An 18,558-nucleotide genomic window follows, 5' to 3' on the forward strand; every position below is an offset into this window, starting at 1 on the left:
ATGCTAGCAAGTGGGTCCCTCAAATAGTCCCTTCCTGACTGCCCCATGGCTGCCAATGGATTCCAGCCACCCCACAGTGTGCTGGGCTTCTTGGGAGATGCCGAATTAGTAGATGGTTTGTAACCTTGATGCCTGGTCTGCTTGGAGATGTTACATCCTCATGTAGGAAACAAGTGGACAGTTGTGTGCTTTGTGTGTCCGGGCAGTGAGGCTGGAGTGAGGTTAGGGTCATGCAGGAGGAGTTTCCAAGCAAACACCCCACCAACCTTCCCCACCTAGGTCACCCCTCGGGGTTCATGCTCTTATTGGCACTGGCTGCTCCTGCTTAGAGATATTTCTGGATTCTGGTAACTGCCTTCTTCCCTGAAAATACATTCTTTTTCATTTGCTTGGGGATAATGAACTCACTTTTCAATGTTGAACCATCTTCCTAAGCAGCCACAATCCAATCTCTTGCTTGAAGGGTAAGAATAGGGCACAATCAGGTGGTAAAGTCTTGTGTAGGGTTCAAAAACGGAGCGCTCATGAAGTAAGGACAACGCTGCCTCTGTCTGCCTCCCACACTGGCTCTGGCAGTGTGTATGTGGGTATCCCAGAGCCTGGACTTGTGTGCATTGCTCAGAAAGACAGGACGAAGGGGCCAGCCCCCGAAGGATGTCAGGCCCTCAGGATGGGTAAGTTAGAAGGGAACAGAAGGCCAAGTATCGTGCCTTCTCTCCGCCCTGTGTGGAAAGTAGGATGGGAAGCAGGCCTTACTGTGCCTCTGTGGTAGAAGGAAAAAAGAATTAGGGTCAATGACCCAGCAGTTGCCAAAGCACATGATACCACTGTTGGAGGGTCTCCTCTGAACTTTCTCAAGATGATGTGACATGAATTCCCCTCTGGACAGAGACAGACACCAGGAAGAGTGACATGGTACAGCCTGGCATGATGTTATTTCCTGGGTTCTTGAGACCAAAGACTCTAGGTGTGCAGGGAAAATCTGGGTCCAGACACCTGCTTAGATCTCACCACCTCTCCTTGCTCCAGAACTCAGGCCAATGGGACAGCCACTGAGGCCCCTCCGGCAGAGGAAAAGAGGACTCTGGCAATGAAGTGTTCAGTTCAGAAGTGAACCCATCACCTCTGCTCTCAACTCACTGGCCAGAACTAGTATTTAGTCCTACATCACCTCTGGAGATTAGGAAGGTTTGGGAAGGAAGTGTGAATATGCAGCGAACAGCTCCAGGACGACCACACCCCTCACCAGATCTGTGAGCACAACAGGTTCTTTTCTGTGCCTCTGTGTTCTCATCTAGAAAAAGGAGACAAGCTCCCCCTGCCACCTGGTTGAGCACCGCGTCACAGGTGGAAGCACAGAGCAAGTCACTTGACTCGGCTGAGGAAGGGATTCTGCCTCTAATTCACCTGAACCTTGTGGGCCAGATGGTCATCAAATCCAGAGCTCAGGGAGCCTGCCACCTCTTTCAACCTAGTGCAGCAGGATAGAGGCATGAGGATGTGAGAATGAGCCAGCCAGGAAAGCAAGCTCTCCTGTCCGTTTAGACCCTGGTGCCCAGTGACCTCTTGAGGAGGCCCAGGCCCTTCCAGAAGACTTATCAGGGTGGCTGGGAGGTGTCCACATGGGAGCTGGCACAGGGCTGAGAGGGTGAGGAATGGGACCTCCATGAGCATGAGCCATCTTCAGGGACGCCGACATTGAAGGGGAGGAGAGAGGAGCAGGTTTGTTTCACACGGGTGTGTTCCTGGAGAGGCCCTGCTGGACCCTGGGCAAGGGCTTGTGGATGGCAACATGCCCCAGGATGCATTTCCTTGTCAGGGTGGGGCGGTTGCTATTGGATCACCCAATGGAAGACCAGGAATCCTTAGAGCCACATCTTCTAGTCTGTGTGAAACCCCAAATCTGTACAAACTACATCTCCTAGAGCCTCCAGCCCCCACTCTGGGGCTCAGGAGAGGAGGCATTGACAGTCTGTTTGACTTTCTCACCTCCTCTTGACTTGCTCAGCACGGAGCCCCGGCAACTCATGGGACAACTTTGAACCAGAGCCACAGAGTCCTGGCTCAGTCACACTGAAAGGCCTTTTCAAGCAAAACACTGAGCTGATGTCTGCACACAGCAGCTTCTGTTCTTTTGGCTGAATGGGCTCTAGGCCCAGCCCCAGTGTTACTAGCTGTGTGACCCTAGAATAGTTACTTCACTTCTCTGGATCCACAGTCAGAAGAGTGGAAGAAAAGATGCCTGGGAAGTTAAAGAGCTAGGACATACCATTCAGATGTTGGGGAACACAGAGGCTAGGTGCATGCCACACAGGGAGACCAGCTCCTTCAGTCTTCTTCAAGGCGTGAGTTTCCCAAGTGAGACACCTGTCCTTTCCAGACTAGAAGTGGCAAGGAATACCTAGGTGACTGGGATGCCACACTTTTGGGGACCTGTTTTCTTAAGACCAACCTTATGGTGACCACATGTGGACATGTGGCTCATGTAAAAGTAGCATTTGCCAACGTGGTTCACAAATCATAGTCGCCCCCACCTCCTGCCAAAGTGTCAGGACCACAGTCCCAGGTGACCTGAAGCAAATACTGTGAGATTGATGGGTCGAGCTGTAAGCCCTCGTAAAGGAGATAAAGAAGATTGGCTAGCCAGGGCCACAGCACCCAGCACCTTGGAAACTTTTTAGTGAAAATAAACTTTATTTAAGATAACAGCGTTAAGAATTGTTTAACTTAGCTGATTATTAATTATAAGCATTTTAAGTCTAGATACCATATAAAGAAATCCAGATCCCCGGGTACAGCTGGTACTTTCATTCCATTTAAACTTTGTGATTATTGATAACTGCACTAAACCTCAGCTGTCCTCAGTCGAGGACCATATGCTTCTTTCAAGGAGTCATGCTTCTGCGAGGTCGCAGTCACAGCCTGCACCTAGCCTCTGGAGACTTGATGTTAAAAACCCTTGTCCTCCTTTTCTCTGCTGCCTGCAGCCAGCCAACCTGCCTGGGTCTGTGCTCTCTTCTGAGCTCAGATCCTGAGAATTTTCCTTCCATGGGGGCTGCTGCAGAATTCCTGACTGTACCTAAGCTTCCAGAACTGTCCACCTGGCTCTCCCCTGACCCATCATAGAGAACTGCCAGCAGCCAGCTGCAGAGCTGCAGCCTCCCTCCTGGTGGAGAGGTGAGCCTCTTTCCTTCTCCTTCAGGTTCAGAGTTACACTGGCAGCTTTGGGCACAGACTCAAGATCTCTTACCTAGTTGGAGTTTCAAACCTAGCCCCGCTGGGGTTAAAGGGGCTTTCTCCCCGTTATTTTAAAAGGGAGCCCAAACTCCTCTTTCCTCTAATTGTACGATTTCACAGACTTCCTCCCAGCTCCATGCCAGTAACAAAAGGCCTTGACCTCTTTCCAGAAATGCCTCGCTGTCCCACCGAGTCTCCAGTTTGATAAAGCAACAAGTTAATCCGTCTATATACTGTGTTTCTCACTGGCTCTTTCTCCCTTTTCACTCCCCGTTTTTCTTGGCGCATTTCTTATGTGTCTTTATTTAGTCTTAAAAAGAGAACGGAAAGAGATGTCTGTTAACGGAATCTGAGACTGAGAGGTGTGTCTGCCACGAGTGGGCATCCCCATGCCAGACACTGTCCCTGGGAGACGCAGGGATGAGGGGAATGAGGCCTCATGAACTGTGAACCTCCCCAACTGCTGCTTGGGCAGCCAGGCAGATCTGTTCCTGGCAGCCCTCTGGGCTTTGGCCTGGCCCTGGTCCCTGGTGAGGACCTCTCAGTGTCCTTTTACTTCAACATTCCAGTCTCTAAAATGGGCCTTTCCTATTGTCTTGGCCAGTGCTTCACAGCAACCCAGCACATTTCCTGTATCCGGTGAGTTGTACAGATGTTACCTCGTCTCCCCAGCCAGGGCTGAAGGCCCTGAGAGGCAGCAGGGCTGACCACAGTGCCCATTCAAATGTGTCTCTGATCAACAGTGTTCTTCCTGCATGCTTGGGCCTGGGGCCGCAGCTGGCAGCCCAGCTCCTGGCTGTGATGGAGTCCCCAAAGAGACACAGCGCACTGAGGCACAGACAACTTTATGGACAGAAAAAAAGCCACATCATGAAAGTTCTTAAGAACTGGACACTTGACCTAAAATGACCAAACCTGAGTCTCAAAGTGCCAAGGGCATCACAGACCTCTTAGCCTCAGGGGAGTCTTAAATCTTGCAAATGGTCAAGCTGGCCCACAGAGGCATAGGAGATAACAAAAAAATCTTACTTTTTCCTTGACCTGTCCAGCCACTTGAAGTCTGCCTCTTGTCCTCCCCTACCCGCACCCCACTGTCAAGGATTGTCTTCAACAGGGACTCGCTCCTAAGATTGAGTGGGATACCTTGAGTGCATGTGCCTACCGGCCCTGGCTTAGAGCACAGCTCCGGGTCCTTGGAGCCTGCCTGTATCTGTCTTGAGAAGCAGCGGATGATGGCACCTCCAGCCAGCTGGCCTCACAGTAAAGGACAGCTTCCTGTGCCTTTGAAGGAGGGACCACTAGAATCCCTGTTGCTGAGGGGCCAGATCAGGTCGGTGGCTGAGCCTTGTCATCCAAACAGCCGGGTGCAGAAATTACAGCTTCCTGGTACCGATCGGCTCCACTTCGCGTGGCAACACAACATGCTCCTAAAGGCTGGACTGTTTATTTAATAACGAGATCACAACCATGTGGAAGTTTAAATATAGCCTCTCCAAAAACCCAGTGAGCTCAGCTCCTGGTGGCTGCATGGTGCTGGCGTCTTCCCAGTCTCTGCTCTGCATGAAGCCTTCAGCAATGGCTGGAGTCTGTTGCAAGGTTTCTTGAGTTTCACCAGTCCTGTCCTAGTTCCCTTAGAGTCTCTACTTGGCTTTGATTAGAAGAAACTGGATACGTAAAAGGCAGAAGATTTGCAGGTTCTGAATCAAACAGGTAAGGTCAAAGGTGGCATCTCACCCCACTGCTGCCATATGGGTACATTAGAGGGAACCCCCTTTCCTCCATCCCCTGGGTTCCTCCCCATCCAGGAAGCAGCAAGGATCTGTCCCAGGGGTGGTAACTTGGGGACATAAGCAGACAATTGCGTATGAGAGGCTTTTTAGTTCTGCATTCAGAGCCAGCAAGCCCCCGGAACTTTCTAAACAAACTTTTTTTTTAATAAAAGCAAGCCCCCGTGCTGTCTTGCTGGGGAGTTCTGGGGCAAAAGGGCCATATTCCTTAAGTTGTCAGAAGATTCCATCCCCTCCTACCACCCATAACTCAGGCCACCAAGAAAGACTGGGAGACAGAACAGTATACAAGAGTTTATTTAATGATATCTGAATTTAGTTCTACCATGTGGGGCCCACGTTACAAGTTCCATCTGGGTCCATTACAGCTCTAACAACCAAAAAAAAAAAAAAAAAAGCTTTAAAAAAATCCACAACTCTTTCCATGTCATTAAATATATTCATATATAATAACCATAATATATTAGTATGCATTGGAAAGGAACACTGACCCAAACAATATGTCATGGTCACAACTAAACATTTACAATTCTGAGTGATCAGAAATCTCCAACACAGGAGGGAGTTGAGGGAGAATGGGAAGTGCGTTTGGGAGCAGGGAAGGATTTCCAATGACACAAGGAGTAGGGCTGGCTTATTTGGGGCAAGGTCAATTTTGATACCCCTAGGGTATGGCATGGCTATGGCCCAAGGGAGTGTCTGTCCACCAACTGTGATCCAGTGGCCCATCCATGAGTCTGTCCATGCTCTTGGCTCTGGGAGTTTGTGGGGTGGGGGGAATCCTTTAAGTGTTGGGACCCTAAAAGAACCATTTCCTAGTCCCTAAGGGTCTCTTCTTGACTTCAGTCTCATTGAACCTGGGCAATTCCAAGAAAGTCTGTACCCATGGCCTGCATGCTACGACTGAGGCACAGGCCCTGGACTTTCACTCCAGCTGTCTATCCCTCCTACTCAAAGAAACCTAAGGTTGTTGCCTCTTGGTCTGCTTTCCAAGGACAGAAGCTGTGGATAGAGGCCACAGGGAGGGACAGCGCCATTGCCTTCGGCCTTCCACAGTGTGAGTAAAAGAGGCAGCTCTTGCGTACCAGACCACCCACCTGGTAAGAAAAAGGATAACTGGGGAAGCTGTTTTAAGAACAAAATAAGGACTAATCTGGTGTTTTTCTTCCAACACCTACATATCACAATTCTGGTTAATACACTCTTCAAATCTAGGTCCGTTTTACATCCCTTCCTAACTATACAAACTGGAACACCTCGATTCCTATTTCCCTCTCTTCCCTGGGATGGGGACAGAGGTGGAAAAGGGATGCTGGCCTGAAGCTGGGTCTCCTCTGTGGAGGTCAGAGGAGAGTAGGAATGGACTGAGTTCTGGCTGAGTCTATAAGGAAAATGGGGCGGGGGGCGGGGGGCAGCCTGTGAAAAATGATGCAATCCCAACAGTGTCCTTGGTCCTGATCTGGCTACCCTGATATTGTCTCCAAGGGCTAGGCCACTGCGTGGCTGAGATGGAGGGTGACAGTGGTTGGATTTTCAGCAAGCTGCCGTGTTACTTGGTAGGCCCCTGGTTCCGTTGCTGAGGAGGCCTAGGACCACCAGTGCAAGCCCCTCACTGGACACAGGGCAAGATGCGGTGGAGCTATGCTGGTGAGATCCAGTCCTTGACCCTCAACCGCCGAGTTAAGATTCAGGGAAGCCAAACACCCTTTCCCAGGGCAGATCTATCTTCTCACTGACCTTGAGGTGCCTCTGCCAGTTACTCCTGGAAACTTGAAGCAGGAAAATCACCTTTCTAGAACCTCAGGAGCGCTAAAGACTTCCGTAGGCTCTCCTTGGTTCCTGCTGCACCCACCACTCCTCTGAAGACGTCAGTGTACTACCCCCTGTCCCACCCCCAGTGCTTACTCTGCAGGCTAGATTCAAGGTCCTCAAGAGGCAGCTTCTAGGGTCGCTGTGGCAACTCAGCCTTGGGCACCCCTCACAGCCTGCTTCGGGGACTGTTGGGTAAGTTCCAGGGGTAGCACAGCCCACGGTCAGAAGGCCTGGTTCTGGGATCTGAGTCTCAGTGCTGCCACATATTTGCTGTGTAACTTTGGCCACACACATGCCAGTTTCCCTGTTGGTGAAAATGGGGTCAAGAGACCCTGTTCCAAAGGGTTGTCATGAGGACAGGCTGGGGACATGAAGGTAAAGTGCCTGGCACGCAGCAGGTGCTCAGTAAATGGCAGTGGTGACGCGGGCAGAAGTAGAGGAAAGAAAGGGAAGCGAGCTTCATCCTTGGTAGGGCCCTGTAAGCAGCCAACCTCTGGCAGGGAAAAAACCAGTTTCCTGACTGAGAGGGGAGCCAGGCCACTCAGTCAGCTGCCCAGTGTGAAGATGGGGCCAGAAGCCCCAGGGCAGTGCAGAGAGCTCAGGAAGGCAGGAGCCGAGAGGCACCAGCGCACAGGAACAGGTCCTGCGAGGCAGCCAGACCAAAAAGTCTGGGGCTGCCTGCTTGAGGACAGTCTCTAGGAGGCTTTGGGAAGGAGGGCTGGGCCCAGTGGAAGGCACAGGGGGTCTTCAAAATGAGGACGGCTAGAAAAAAGTGGGTGAAGTGCTGCCCGGGTTAGAGGAAGACAGCCGTGAGGGCAGCCCCAGAGCCATCTGGGGTAGCCACTTCTCCTGCCTTAGGAGCCAACAGCAAGGGCAGAGCAGGAAGTGGTCAGCGCCCAGGAACATGGCCATTCCTGGTGCCTAGGACTAGGGCACTTTGGATGAGCCAGTGAACCATGTCCTGATTCGAGCAAGCCCAGCCCCACTGCCTTGCAGCCGGCATGCCCGTCCAGGCCCTCTCCAGCTGTTGACACTGCTGAGGGGCCTTGTGGGAGCTGATGTCATTACACAAATAGTGTCATTGCTGTAAACTCAGCCAGTGCTCCTTCCCCCTCCCCTGGAAAATGTCATAAAAGGGGCTGGTTCCAAGTTTCCAAAAAGGAAACTCTCTGGGAGGTTTTGCCTTCGTACTGCCTCCTCCCCCAGGCAGCTCCAGCATGAGGCAGTGACCACCCGGCTTGGGCTTCTCAAGGGTGTCCTTGGGCCCACTGCCCTCAGGATGGGCCAGGGCCACTCCAGGCAGGCACCCACAGGGGCCTTCTCTCCCCCACCCCACCCAGGACCAACCCAGCAGGTGGCCATGCAGACCAGAGGCCCCATGAAGAATACTGGCTAGACAGGCTGCTGCCACCCCTGCCTTTCAGATGGGGCCCAGGATGTCATAGCTAGGAGAGGAAGGAGGAGGTTTTATCTTTTGGTGGTTGGGTTGGGCTTCCTCAGAGCCCCTGCCCAGGCTGCTGGCCTGCAATTTCACAGTTCTCCTCATGCCCCCTTCTGCATTACTAACAACGCCAAGCTCCGCGGCCCCACCGGTGCCATTCAGTGCCGTCCCTCAGGCCCCACGGCAGGGTTAGCTCCCAGCCCCTCCACGGTGACCCCACCTAGCCCTAGGGAAGCGCATTTCTGCTCTGGAAGGAGCCCCCGTGAGGTAGCTACGTCTGGTCCTCATTTCTCCAGGGCCTGGCCTGCTGCGCACCCTGCCCTGAGTGTGCATGCACTTGGCTCCCGCTAGGGGTGCACAGAGTGGGGCTGGGGGAGGGGCCACTGAGGGCCCCGCCCCCGATGTAGCCCCGCCCCCAACCTACCCCCTCCCAGGAAAGCCCTCATGGGCCAAGTCCACCATGGCAGCCATCAGCTGCATGTGCTCAGCTCACACTCAGCCGGGTCCGCGGTCCCGAGCCCAGCGCGCTGCTGCGTGTGCCTTAGGCCTTCTTGCACTTGCCCTTCTTTTCACGCTGCTGGAACTTGCGCAGCCGCCGCGCCCACGTGTCCCGCCACTGGATCACCAGGCTACTCTTGTCAGCAACGATGCCACTCTGGTCGGGTGAGTCCTCGGCGTTGCCCAGCAGTAGGTACTTCTTGAGGGGCTTGATTTTGGGGCACTTGCAGGCGATGTCACGCGAGCGGATCCACAGGCTCTGGTCACCACGGCGGATGCGGCTGGTGCCTTGCTTGTACACGGAGATGATGTTCACCGTGAACTTCCACCAGTCCCCTGCCTTGTCTGCCTTCAGAATGTGGATCTGGACAGCTGCAAGAAAGCATAGGCAGGCCAGTGGGCTAGGAGCAGGAAGTGCAGCCAGGGTTCCCAGCTTCTGGGGCCAGGTGCGTCCTACCTGCTCCTCCCTCTCCAAGAGCCTGGAGAAAAGGAAAGGGAGACCCGGAGCTGGGAAGTGATTGTGGAGGATACTCCAAGAGACAATGGGCAGGTAAAAGCAAAATGGATCCTGGCCAAGGCCACTGCTCCAAGCTTTACCTCCTATTTTGAAGGTTCCCTCCAACTGCCTATGGGGACAGGTCCCTTCTTGGCCCTTGCTTTGGTCTAGTATATCTATCAAGGCCAGGTGAAGCCTACAAGAACTGACCATGCCCCCAGCACTCTGTACAAGGTCCATCTGCCCTCAGTGCAGACCATTCCTCAGCTCTGTATCTCCAAAGGCCACAATCACTTAACATCAAGCCTCATGACACCCTGGGACACATAGCTTTGATTTCTATCCAGCCTAAGCAGAACATCATGGGTCACCAATACCTAGGTATCAAAGAGGATAACCTGGTTTTGGATTATGCCTTTTCTAGAATCCTGAGTCCTGGTACTGTTCTGCCATTCCTCTTCCTTCCAGTTACCTGATGCAGAAGTTAAGTGGGGGTGTGCATCAGAATTTCCTCAATGGCTTCCAAAAACAGTGTTAATGCCACCCCAGATTCTGATTGATCAGAGGTAGGTGGGACCCAGAAAACCCATTTCCCACCTATTCCCCGGGGGCACTGATCCCCCTAGACATGAAGGATCAGTGCCCTAGTGTGGGCTTACAGATGTTACTCCTGCAGGACAGTAAGGGCTAATTTAAAAATAGGAGGAAGTGCTTTTAAAGAATGGGGAGGGAGGAGTAAGCAGCTTTGTGAAGCACCAGGTTAAAGCAAGTCCTGGGTTTCCTTTCTACCAAACATGGGTGGGATGGTTTCCTAACCACCCTGACTGAGGAGCCCTGTGGGTCATGCTTCCTGGTATGGGGAGCAGCTCTCAGCGGTACTCACCTCCCTCCCGGGGCAACTTGCTTGGCCACCTTCCTCATCCCCGCTTTCCCTTGCTGAGCCCACCCGCTGCACTCTGTGCTCTTCTTCATCCCACTGAGCAGGGAAGTTTGTCTCCTGGGCCAGGGCAACAATTTGAAGAAGGTAACACCCAGGCAGCCTCTGACTTCAGCTACCATGAAGGCATGTCCCCCCAGTAGTCATCGCCTTCCCATGTAACAGCTGCAAGCAGGGCGTCTGCCCGACACCTCTCAAGAGACCACTCAGCCACCGTCACCCCCAGGGGACCTCCCAACTCCTCTCCTGTGCCCACACTGGGCCCGGTGTAATGGGGAGGGGCGAGGATGGCTGAGCGCAGGAAAGCACCAACTGCTGTCCAGCTTGATCCTCCTGGAAGAAGGGAAGTGGCGGGTTTTCCCATATTTTCATTTCAGTTGTTCCTGGGCATCCTGAACTTTGCACTCCAGTCTGAGGGCTCCGAAGAATAGCTGCCATGGCAACCGTTTCCATGTTTTTGTCACCAAGGTTCTCAACACTCAGTGTGAACTGTGGGGGTGGGGGGAGCCCTCCAGCCCAGAGAAGTGGCTGGGCGGTGTGGATTTGACTGTGCAGACGAAGGTCACCGTGGCAACTGAGTGCCCCTCAGCTAAGCAATGGGGGAGCCACCCCCGACGTCCCTAAGAGCCTCGGTTTCCTCTCTCCAGGACTGAGCTGAATACAGAATGAGCCTCCCTAGGGATAGGGTTGTTTCCCTGCGTGGTACCTCAGACCTCTGGCCCAGCCACAGTGTCGTCCCACCAGGCATTGGCTGGGCCGGTTCAACCAGGATGCTCTAGAGGCAGCTCTGATCCCAGGCCCCAGTCATCCACCAGTGATAGGGGAGGGATTATAGACGCCACCAGTTCCTATATTGAAGCCCTGACTCCTTATTTTAGAGACAAGGTCCTTACAAAGCTAATTAAGATGAGGTCAGGAGGGTGGGCCCTAATCCAATAGGACTGGTATTCTTGTAGGGATCAGGGCCCAGGCACAGGGATGACCCCATGAGGATACAAGGCGGCCATCTACAAACCAAGGAGCAAGACCTCGGGAGAAAACAGCTCTGCCGACGCCTTGATTTCAGATCCATGGCCTCTAGCATCTTGAGAAAGTAACTGTTGTTTAAGCCACTCAGTTGTGACACCGTGTTCTGACAATCTGGGAAACCAATACAATGAATTGAGGACTCTGGGTCTTGGGCCTCAGCCCAGGGCCTCTCAACTTTGCTGAGGATGAGCCGCCTGGACAAGGTCTAGCCTTGGACTGGTACCCCAGGGTGGCCTTCTTACTCCCTGGAAGACCTGCAAGCATGTGGCCCTTCATAGCAGAAGGGCTGACGCCCTCTCCTCTCCCCAGCCTGAGGGCACCTCACTGTCCTCAAGAACCCAGGCAAAGCAAGGGATGCTGGTCAGTTGGGACAAAGCCTCTGGCTGCCTCCTACACCTAGCAGATCCCTGCTACTCCTTGGGTGGGAGCTGCCCCGACTGTAGGGTGAGACAGCCCGGGGGCGGGTGGTGTTAGGATTCATGTGATTTTGCTGGAAAAAATCCACATTTCTGCTGCCCTTGGCAACACCTCTGCACATTACACAGCCCACCAAGTATGAGCTGCACACGCGGTGCACGGGCCAAGTCCCCACCGTGCGCCACAGCTGAAAATATTCAAAATACACAGTGCAAGGGTGACCTCAAACAGACCTGCTCCACGCGCGCTCCTGCAGCCACACAGCATACCACCAGGGCTGCCGCCACTCCAGCCAGCTGCTGGCTCAGAGCAGGGAAGAATGACCAAGGTCACTGAGCTACATGAGCCTGGGGTCCCCACCAACCCAGACATGCCTATGATATCACCCATCCAGGGGACTGGGCACGGAAACTTTAGGCAGCTCTGCCCAGCCCAGGCCCATAGCCCCCAAGGACAGGCCTCTTACACCCTCCTCTGGTCTTCATGTCCAGGTCCCTCCCAAATTCCTATGTTGGAACCTAATACCCAACTTGAGAGTATTAAAAGGTGGGGTCACTGGGAAGTGACTACCTTCTAAGGCTCCACCCTCTTGAACAGGATTAATACCCTTATAAAAGAGGATCAAGTGATCTCCCTGCCCCTCCTGTCACGTGGGGCCAGGGCAATGAGGTGACATCTTTCAAGCAGAGAGCAAACCTCGCCAGATAACGAGACTGCTGGCACCTTGCTCTGGGGCCTCAGAACTGTGAGCACGAAGCTTCTATGGTTTATAATGACACAGTCTAATTTTGTTACGGTAGCCTGGATGGACTAAGACACCCCAGGCCACCTACCCTCCTTTCACTGATGTCCTCAACAAGACTAGCACCTCTGGCAAGGATCCCCCACCCTCTGATCAGAAAGGCAGACCATGCAATGAGCCCGGGAAGATGGGAGACTCGCTCCTCAGTGCCCGCTGGCTGAGAGGAAGTGGGGGGGGGGGGAGAGCCATAAGGCAGTTGTCGTTCTCTGAAGTGGAGACAGAAGAGTCCCCGAGGCAGATGCTGGCTGGTTCTTTTGGCCCCATCTCAGGGCTGCAGATCTACCCTCCCCTTCTCCAAGTAAGTCCTGGCTCACCACATAAAATAAGGGCTCAGCCCTAGCAGCTGCTACTGGTGAGGTTTAATTTGTTCCTTAGCAGACACCCTGCTGTGGCTCCAGGGCCCAAGGAGGAGGGGGTAGCTAGGAAATAGGCCCAGGGCAGACGAGGTGCCTTGAGCCACTTCTATCAAAGAGGGCAGAATTCAACCTGCTGCCTGCCCTACCCGGGCTGCAGTGCGAGGCACGGACATGTCCTACAGGAGCAGAGGGTGCCTCCACCTCCCTGCAGTCCCAGCACTGGGGCAATTCCAGGACCTCAAAGGCAGCTTCCCAAGCGGGGAGCTCCAGGTCACATCCTGTACTTGAACTCCTCCGTCGGAGGGGTCTTGCTGCGCCGCCCAAGGCAGCCCCGTCCTCTGCCCAGGGCCCTAGCTTGCTCAAGAACCCGATTTCCTCCTTTCCCAGCTCTAGGCCTACCAAACCTGGACCTGACCCACACTCCTGAGGTTTAGGGGAACCCTGGCTAAGATCAAAGCACCCGACCTGGGCCCAGGAAACGCTGTCCATATGAGAAAGCTGCTGCTATTCACCGCTGGAGGGACCCCGGGGAAGAGTTTGCCCTGACAAGGCGTCTGCAGGGAGGCTTCCTGCCGCTTGGAGGTCTCCTAGATGTATTGGCTGTCCAGGCTGGTCCCCGTAGTAGCCAACCCCTCAACAGTGGCCAGGATGAGCGGGGGAGGACACAAACCCCACAGAAACCATTAAAACGGTGCAGCCCTGTAAATCTCTCAGCTCAGAAAGCGAGTCATGAGCCGCAGCTGTTTCCCTAAAATGCAGCTCTGACCACACTCTTCCCAGTCCCCATCTCTCTGCCCAAAGCAGCAGCAGGTCCCTGCTGAGAGGCTGGGTCTCAAAGCAGCCCTGCCTCGTTTCCACCACTGAAGCAGAGGGTCACCGCAGCCGAGCCCAGTCACAACCCCAGGCTGCCACCTCCTGCCCTCGCACAAGAAAGGGACACCCTACTTAGGAATGGCTGACGGTCTTCCCCGCTCAACCAAAGAGGTCTCAGCAGCAAAAGCCATGCGGATGCTGCCCGAGTGTCCCCTGGGCTTTCTTCTTGGGAGGAGAGAGGGCTGGGTGTAGGGAAGGGAGCTGAAGGCCACCTCTTTTGCCCCTGGGAGGAGATGCGGAAACAACCTGGCTTCTAACCCGGTGCTCCTCCCAAGGCTCCTACAGGCTGTTGGAGAGGGGGCATTAAGGCCTGCTCCTAGCGTCTGTCTACACAGGCACTGGAGCAGAGGGGTAGATGGAACCACATGGTCTTGGGGAGGAAGCTCCAGGAATAGCAACTTGCACTCTGGGGTCCTCTGCACCACAGGTACTAATCTCGGGGTAGACCACGTGGTCCATCCCACCAGGATAAGCCCACCTCACGGCTCAGTATTGAAGGGAGCAGCACCTTATGATCAGGGAGAGAAGACAGGCAGTGCCTGGCTGTGTCCCTCCACCCAACACTGTACCAGCATTCTGGGCATGCTGGACAGATCCCCACCCAGACCCCATTCGAAGCCTTAGCATCCCCTCCTTCCTGAAAGCAGGGTACTCAAAAGAGGAGGAATGAAGATTAGAGGACGCTCTAGGAACATAGTGGCCTAGGACCTGGGCGCTGCCTCTCCCCCTCGGCACGGGGAGGAGGCCCAGCATTCAGCCCCCACCAGGCTCCCGGGGAGGGGGTTGTGGGCTCAGGGACTTTTCTGTCCAGTTGTCACTGGGGCTGTCTGGCCCTCCCTGCCCAACATGGTGGTCACCCACATTCCATGACCTCAGGCTGACTCACAGGCACCCAGCTCCACATCTGGCCTCCATATGGGGCTGGCACATCTGGCTGGGGAAAATCAGAGGATCCCCAGGGGGCCAGTGACCCTGGGGAGGGGTCAGTGAGCCTCTTGAGGCACCATGCCGGACTGTGACCACACCCTCAAAATCACTCCATGCTGCAGATGTGGTAACTTCATCTCTGATAGGACTGACAACCTGTCCAATTCTCGGTACTTGAAAGGACAGAGCCTAGTCGGGCACGAGTCCTGACCCCAAGGTCATGAAACACAGGACAAGGTGCTCATGAAGGGAAGAGGCCAGCATCCATCGAGACCACACCTCCCTGGGGCTAGCTGGAGGGAAGGAATCTGATTTATGAGACCCTCCTGTCACCCCTGCTCATTACTTTGCCAGTCAAAGCCACTAGGCAAGAGCTGGTCTATGTCCAGCACCTCCACTGTCACAGCGTCACCCCCAATGTCACACTCTTTAATCCACATAAGCACCACAGTCCTCCCCACGTTCACCTGGATTGCCTCCTGGGTCCCCCATGCACGACCCCCTTATCAATCAGAACTCCGCCTACACCAGCACACATAGGGCCCAGCGAACCCCGCTTCACCCCACAGATGCCAACAGCACTTCTCCCTCCAGAAGCATCCTGCGAAATCCTCCTCAGGAGGAATGCTCAAGACAGCGCATCTTGTGAACAGCATTTTGATTTTTCCATCGGGTGGTGCCAGAATGTCTTTCAACAAAAGGGGTGACTAATAAACATTTCTGGGAACGAATCATTTTTCCAAGAACTGGCAAAAGTGAGATGATCTCACCTTTCAGAATGTGAGCTGTCTGCCTGCTCCCTGCCTCTCTGTTTGCAGACCCAGGGGAAGGAAGAGGCAAGGGCAGCACCCAGGCCACCTGAGGCCAGCTTTGCCCAAGGGCACAGGAATCGCCCTCATGGGGTCAGGGTGCATTCTGTAGCTGAGGAGGCCAATGCTGGCCTCTCTCTCCAGTCTCCCTGGGTGCCCTCCTTGCACCCAGCATCCCACATGCACGGTTCTTCAATCTCACCAGCCTGGTTGAGCTTCTGGGCTTGGAAACTTCTCTCCACCTAGATCTCTGCTTTGCCCAGTGAACACCGGGCTCCCTCCTCCTGACCCCCTCCAGAGGATGCACCGTGCTTTGCTTAGGCCCATTTAGGCTGTGACCGGGCCATATGTCCAACCCTTCTGTGGCTCTCATCTGTGTGTCTGTCTCGCCTCCTAGACTGGGAACTCCCAGAGGACCATGTGTTTAGCAGGTCTGAGAGCTCAGCACCCAGGATAAGACAGGGCACACAGCAGGTGCTCAATGAATGTGTGCAGAGGGAACATTCTGGGGGTGCAATGGGTGCGAGGAACCCACACTGCCATGAGTGTGTGTGTGTGTTGTGGTGCCTGTGAGCAGTCACATGAGATGGAGGTGGTGAGTGAGGACCAGGCAGGGGAAGCTTTGCCCAAGGGACAGTGGGACAAGATGGTATAGGAAGGGAGAAGGGCCAGAGGAGAGCCAGGAAGCCCTTCTCTGCAGGCCTGGGTAGGAATACTGGCCTCCAATGGCCAAGGCCGCTGGAGCCCCGGCCTCCAGGTGAAGGCATCTCCCGGCAGGTAACTCCAATGGGGTGTGGTCTGTGTCTGTGCTGGTTCAGTGGAATGCAGGATTGGGAGTGAGCACACGCGCTCTTACACACCCGGGCACACTTGCTCTGAGAAGTCACACAAAGTGCCCCTCCAAGGTGTGGTTTTCCTGAGAAGTTGCCGAGAGTTGTTGAAACACTTGTAAATGACACACCCCGTCTTTCCGTCAACCTTCTCCTTGGCTCTTTTTCAAGTATTTGCAAGGTGAGCCAGATTCCCCTAGAGGGCAACAGAGGGCTGAGGTGGCCCAGCAAAGGTGGAGACAGATGACAGTGTCTCTGTGGGCTCCTGCCCCTTAGAAATGGTGCCTGACAGGGCAGGGTGTCTCATTTAGAAGGCTGTCATGTCCCCTTAATTGCATCTCATAGAACAGATAAATAAACTGGGGCCCAGACTGGTAAAGCTCCCTGTCCACAGTCACACAGCAAATTTGGAATCTGTATCTCTAGACTCCGGGGCTAGAATTCCTTTCCCTCCAGCCGGAATGGAACAGGCTGCCTCTCCTGTGTGGGGTCTTTCTGGGCAGGGGCCTCTCTGCAGCATGGCACTGAGACCCTCTCCACTCCTTCCTGTCTTGCTTGGTATCTACCCAGAACCCTTCCAAGCTAGGCCCAGGGCACTAGCAGACACATCTGAGCAAGCACAGGGCAGGGGCAGCACCCGGGGGTTTTTCCCACAGGCTTCCTTGGCCTGCAGCCTTCTGACCATTTGTCACTGCCCAGGGTCAGCGGATTCCCAAACCCGTGGTCTCCAGTGGCACCCTATCAAGCCTGTCCTGGAGGAAGAAGGGGTCTGAGGCCTTTGCTCAGCAGGGGTGACAAACCCAAAGTCCTAATTAGCCACTTCTGGAACATCCAAGTAACCTGGATGGAAAGGAAATGTGTTCCCTAATTGGCCCCCTGCAGGGCTGTCAGTCAGAGGAGCAGGGACCACGCAGCCTCTTCCTCGGCCCCTGGCTTTGCCTCTGATCCTGAAGCTGGCTGCCTCCCACCCATTTTCTCCCTGGGCTCGCCCACATCTCCCTTGGGTGGGAGGGAGCCCCCATACACACTGCTTCCAGGGGTCTAGGGTCCTCCATGAGGCCCAGGAGACCCCAAGCTGGAGACTACATCCCCAGCCTCAGAGCAAGGCCTCACAGCTGCTAGGCTCTGCTGGCAGCACCCATGGGCTGGCATGGTGTGCTATGTCCCACCCAGCCCCCTGCGGATGCCACTTACTCCTTCCTGAGTCACACTCCCTCCTGGACTCCTCTGAACCATCCCTAGAAACCCGTGTAACCCCCACTTCCAGACCCTTTAGACATTGAGCCAGGTTGGAAAGATTCCCCAACTCTCAAATGACCCCATTTACAGAGAGCTGTGAAACTAGAACCCCTCACATTCACACGCACTATGGCTTGGATGTGGTTTGTCCCCACCCAAACTCATACTGAGGCCTGGTCCCCATTGTAATGGCATTGAGAGGTGGTGGGGATTTAAGAGGTCATTTGGGTCATGAGAGATCCACCTTCAAGAAAGGATTTAAGTAGTTCTCAAAAGAGTGGGTTAATTATCTCAAGAGCACATTGTTATAAACCATCTGTTCCCCTATGTCCTGTCCTCTCTTTCACTGGATTCCACTTCTCTTCCACTGTCCCCTATGAGCTGATACAACAGGAGGCCCTCACCAGAAGCTGAGCAGATACTAGCGCTATGCTCTAGGACTTCCAGGACTAAGTCAAAATAAACTTCTTTGCTTTATAAATTACCCAGTCTTGGGTATTTTATATGAAATAGACTAATACAGAATCCACCCTTCCCCACAAGGGACACTGGTGAATGGGACAAGGCAGTATGAGGCAGCAGGTTAGGACATGGAGACCCATTGTGTACTAGTGTCCCATATATAGGACTTAAATAGATGGGACCTATAAAAACTTAAAATGAGCAAAGGTACAATAATGGTATATTCATTTCTCATTTTAATTTTTTATAGGTGTCCTCTACATGGGATGCTGGGACATAAGGGTTAGTTGGTGATACAAAGGCCTAGACCTTGTCAGGTCCCAGAATCTCCCTATAACCTACTGTTCCTCAAGTCTTCAACGGCAACAGACATGTGGACCTCTGGATGACACACCTGAGTGGCAGAGATGGGTCAGAAACAGGGGCCACCATGATATCTGGAGAGGTAGCTACACCAGGCTGTCCTTGACCATTCTAGGTCTTGTGACAAATGGGGTCTTGGGGGCTAATACTGATGGAGAGGGAAGAGCTCAGAGAAGGCTGCTGTGGAGGGAGCAGGAGGCCGGGCCACCCCTTGGCTATGTGACTGAGCAAGACCCCTGACCA

The 18,558-nt window shown here is 54.0% G+C and overlaps 1 protein-coding gene across 3 annotated transcripts in view; it reads right to left on the reverse strand.

The window, feature by feature from the left end:
• Positions 1-7,675: 7,675 nt before the first annotated feature.
• Positions 7,676-18,558, reverse strand: part of NTN1 (netrin 1) — a 176,598-nt gene continuing 165,715 nt past the window's right edge. For all 3 annotated transcript variants that reach the window (XM_081271210.1, XM_081271211.1, XM_081271209.1), the window contains exon 7: positions 7,676-9,147. In XM_081271210.1, coding sequence (XP_081127336.1) covers positions 8,819-9,147 — 329 coding nt within the window. In that variant the 3' untranslated portion in view covers positions 7,676-8,818. The remainder of the gene's footprint in view (positions 9,148-18,558) is intronic.

The sequence above is a fragment of the Spermophilus citellus genome (genome assembly GCF_964194105.1).
Source record: "Spermophilus citellus genome assembly, chromosome: 17".
NCBI classification, from domain to species: domain Eukaryota; kingdom Metazoa; phylum Chordata; class Mammalia; order Rodentia; family Sciuridae; genus Spermophilus; species Spermophilus citellus.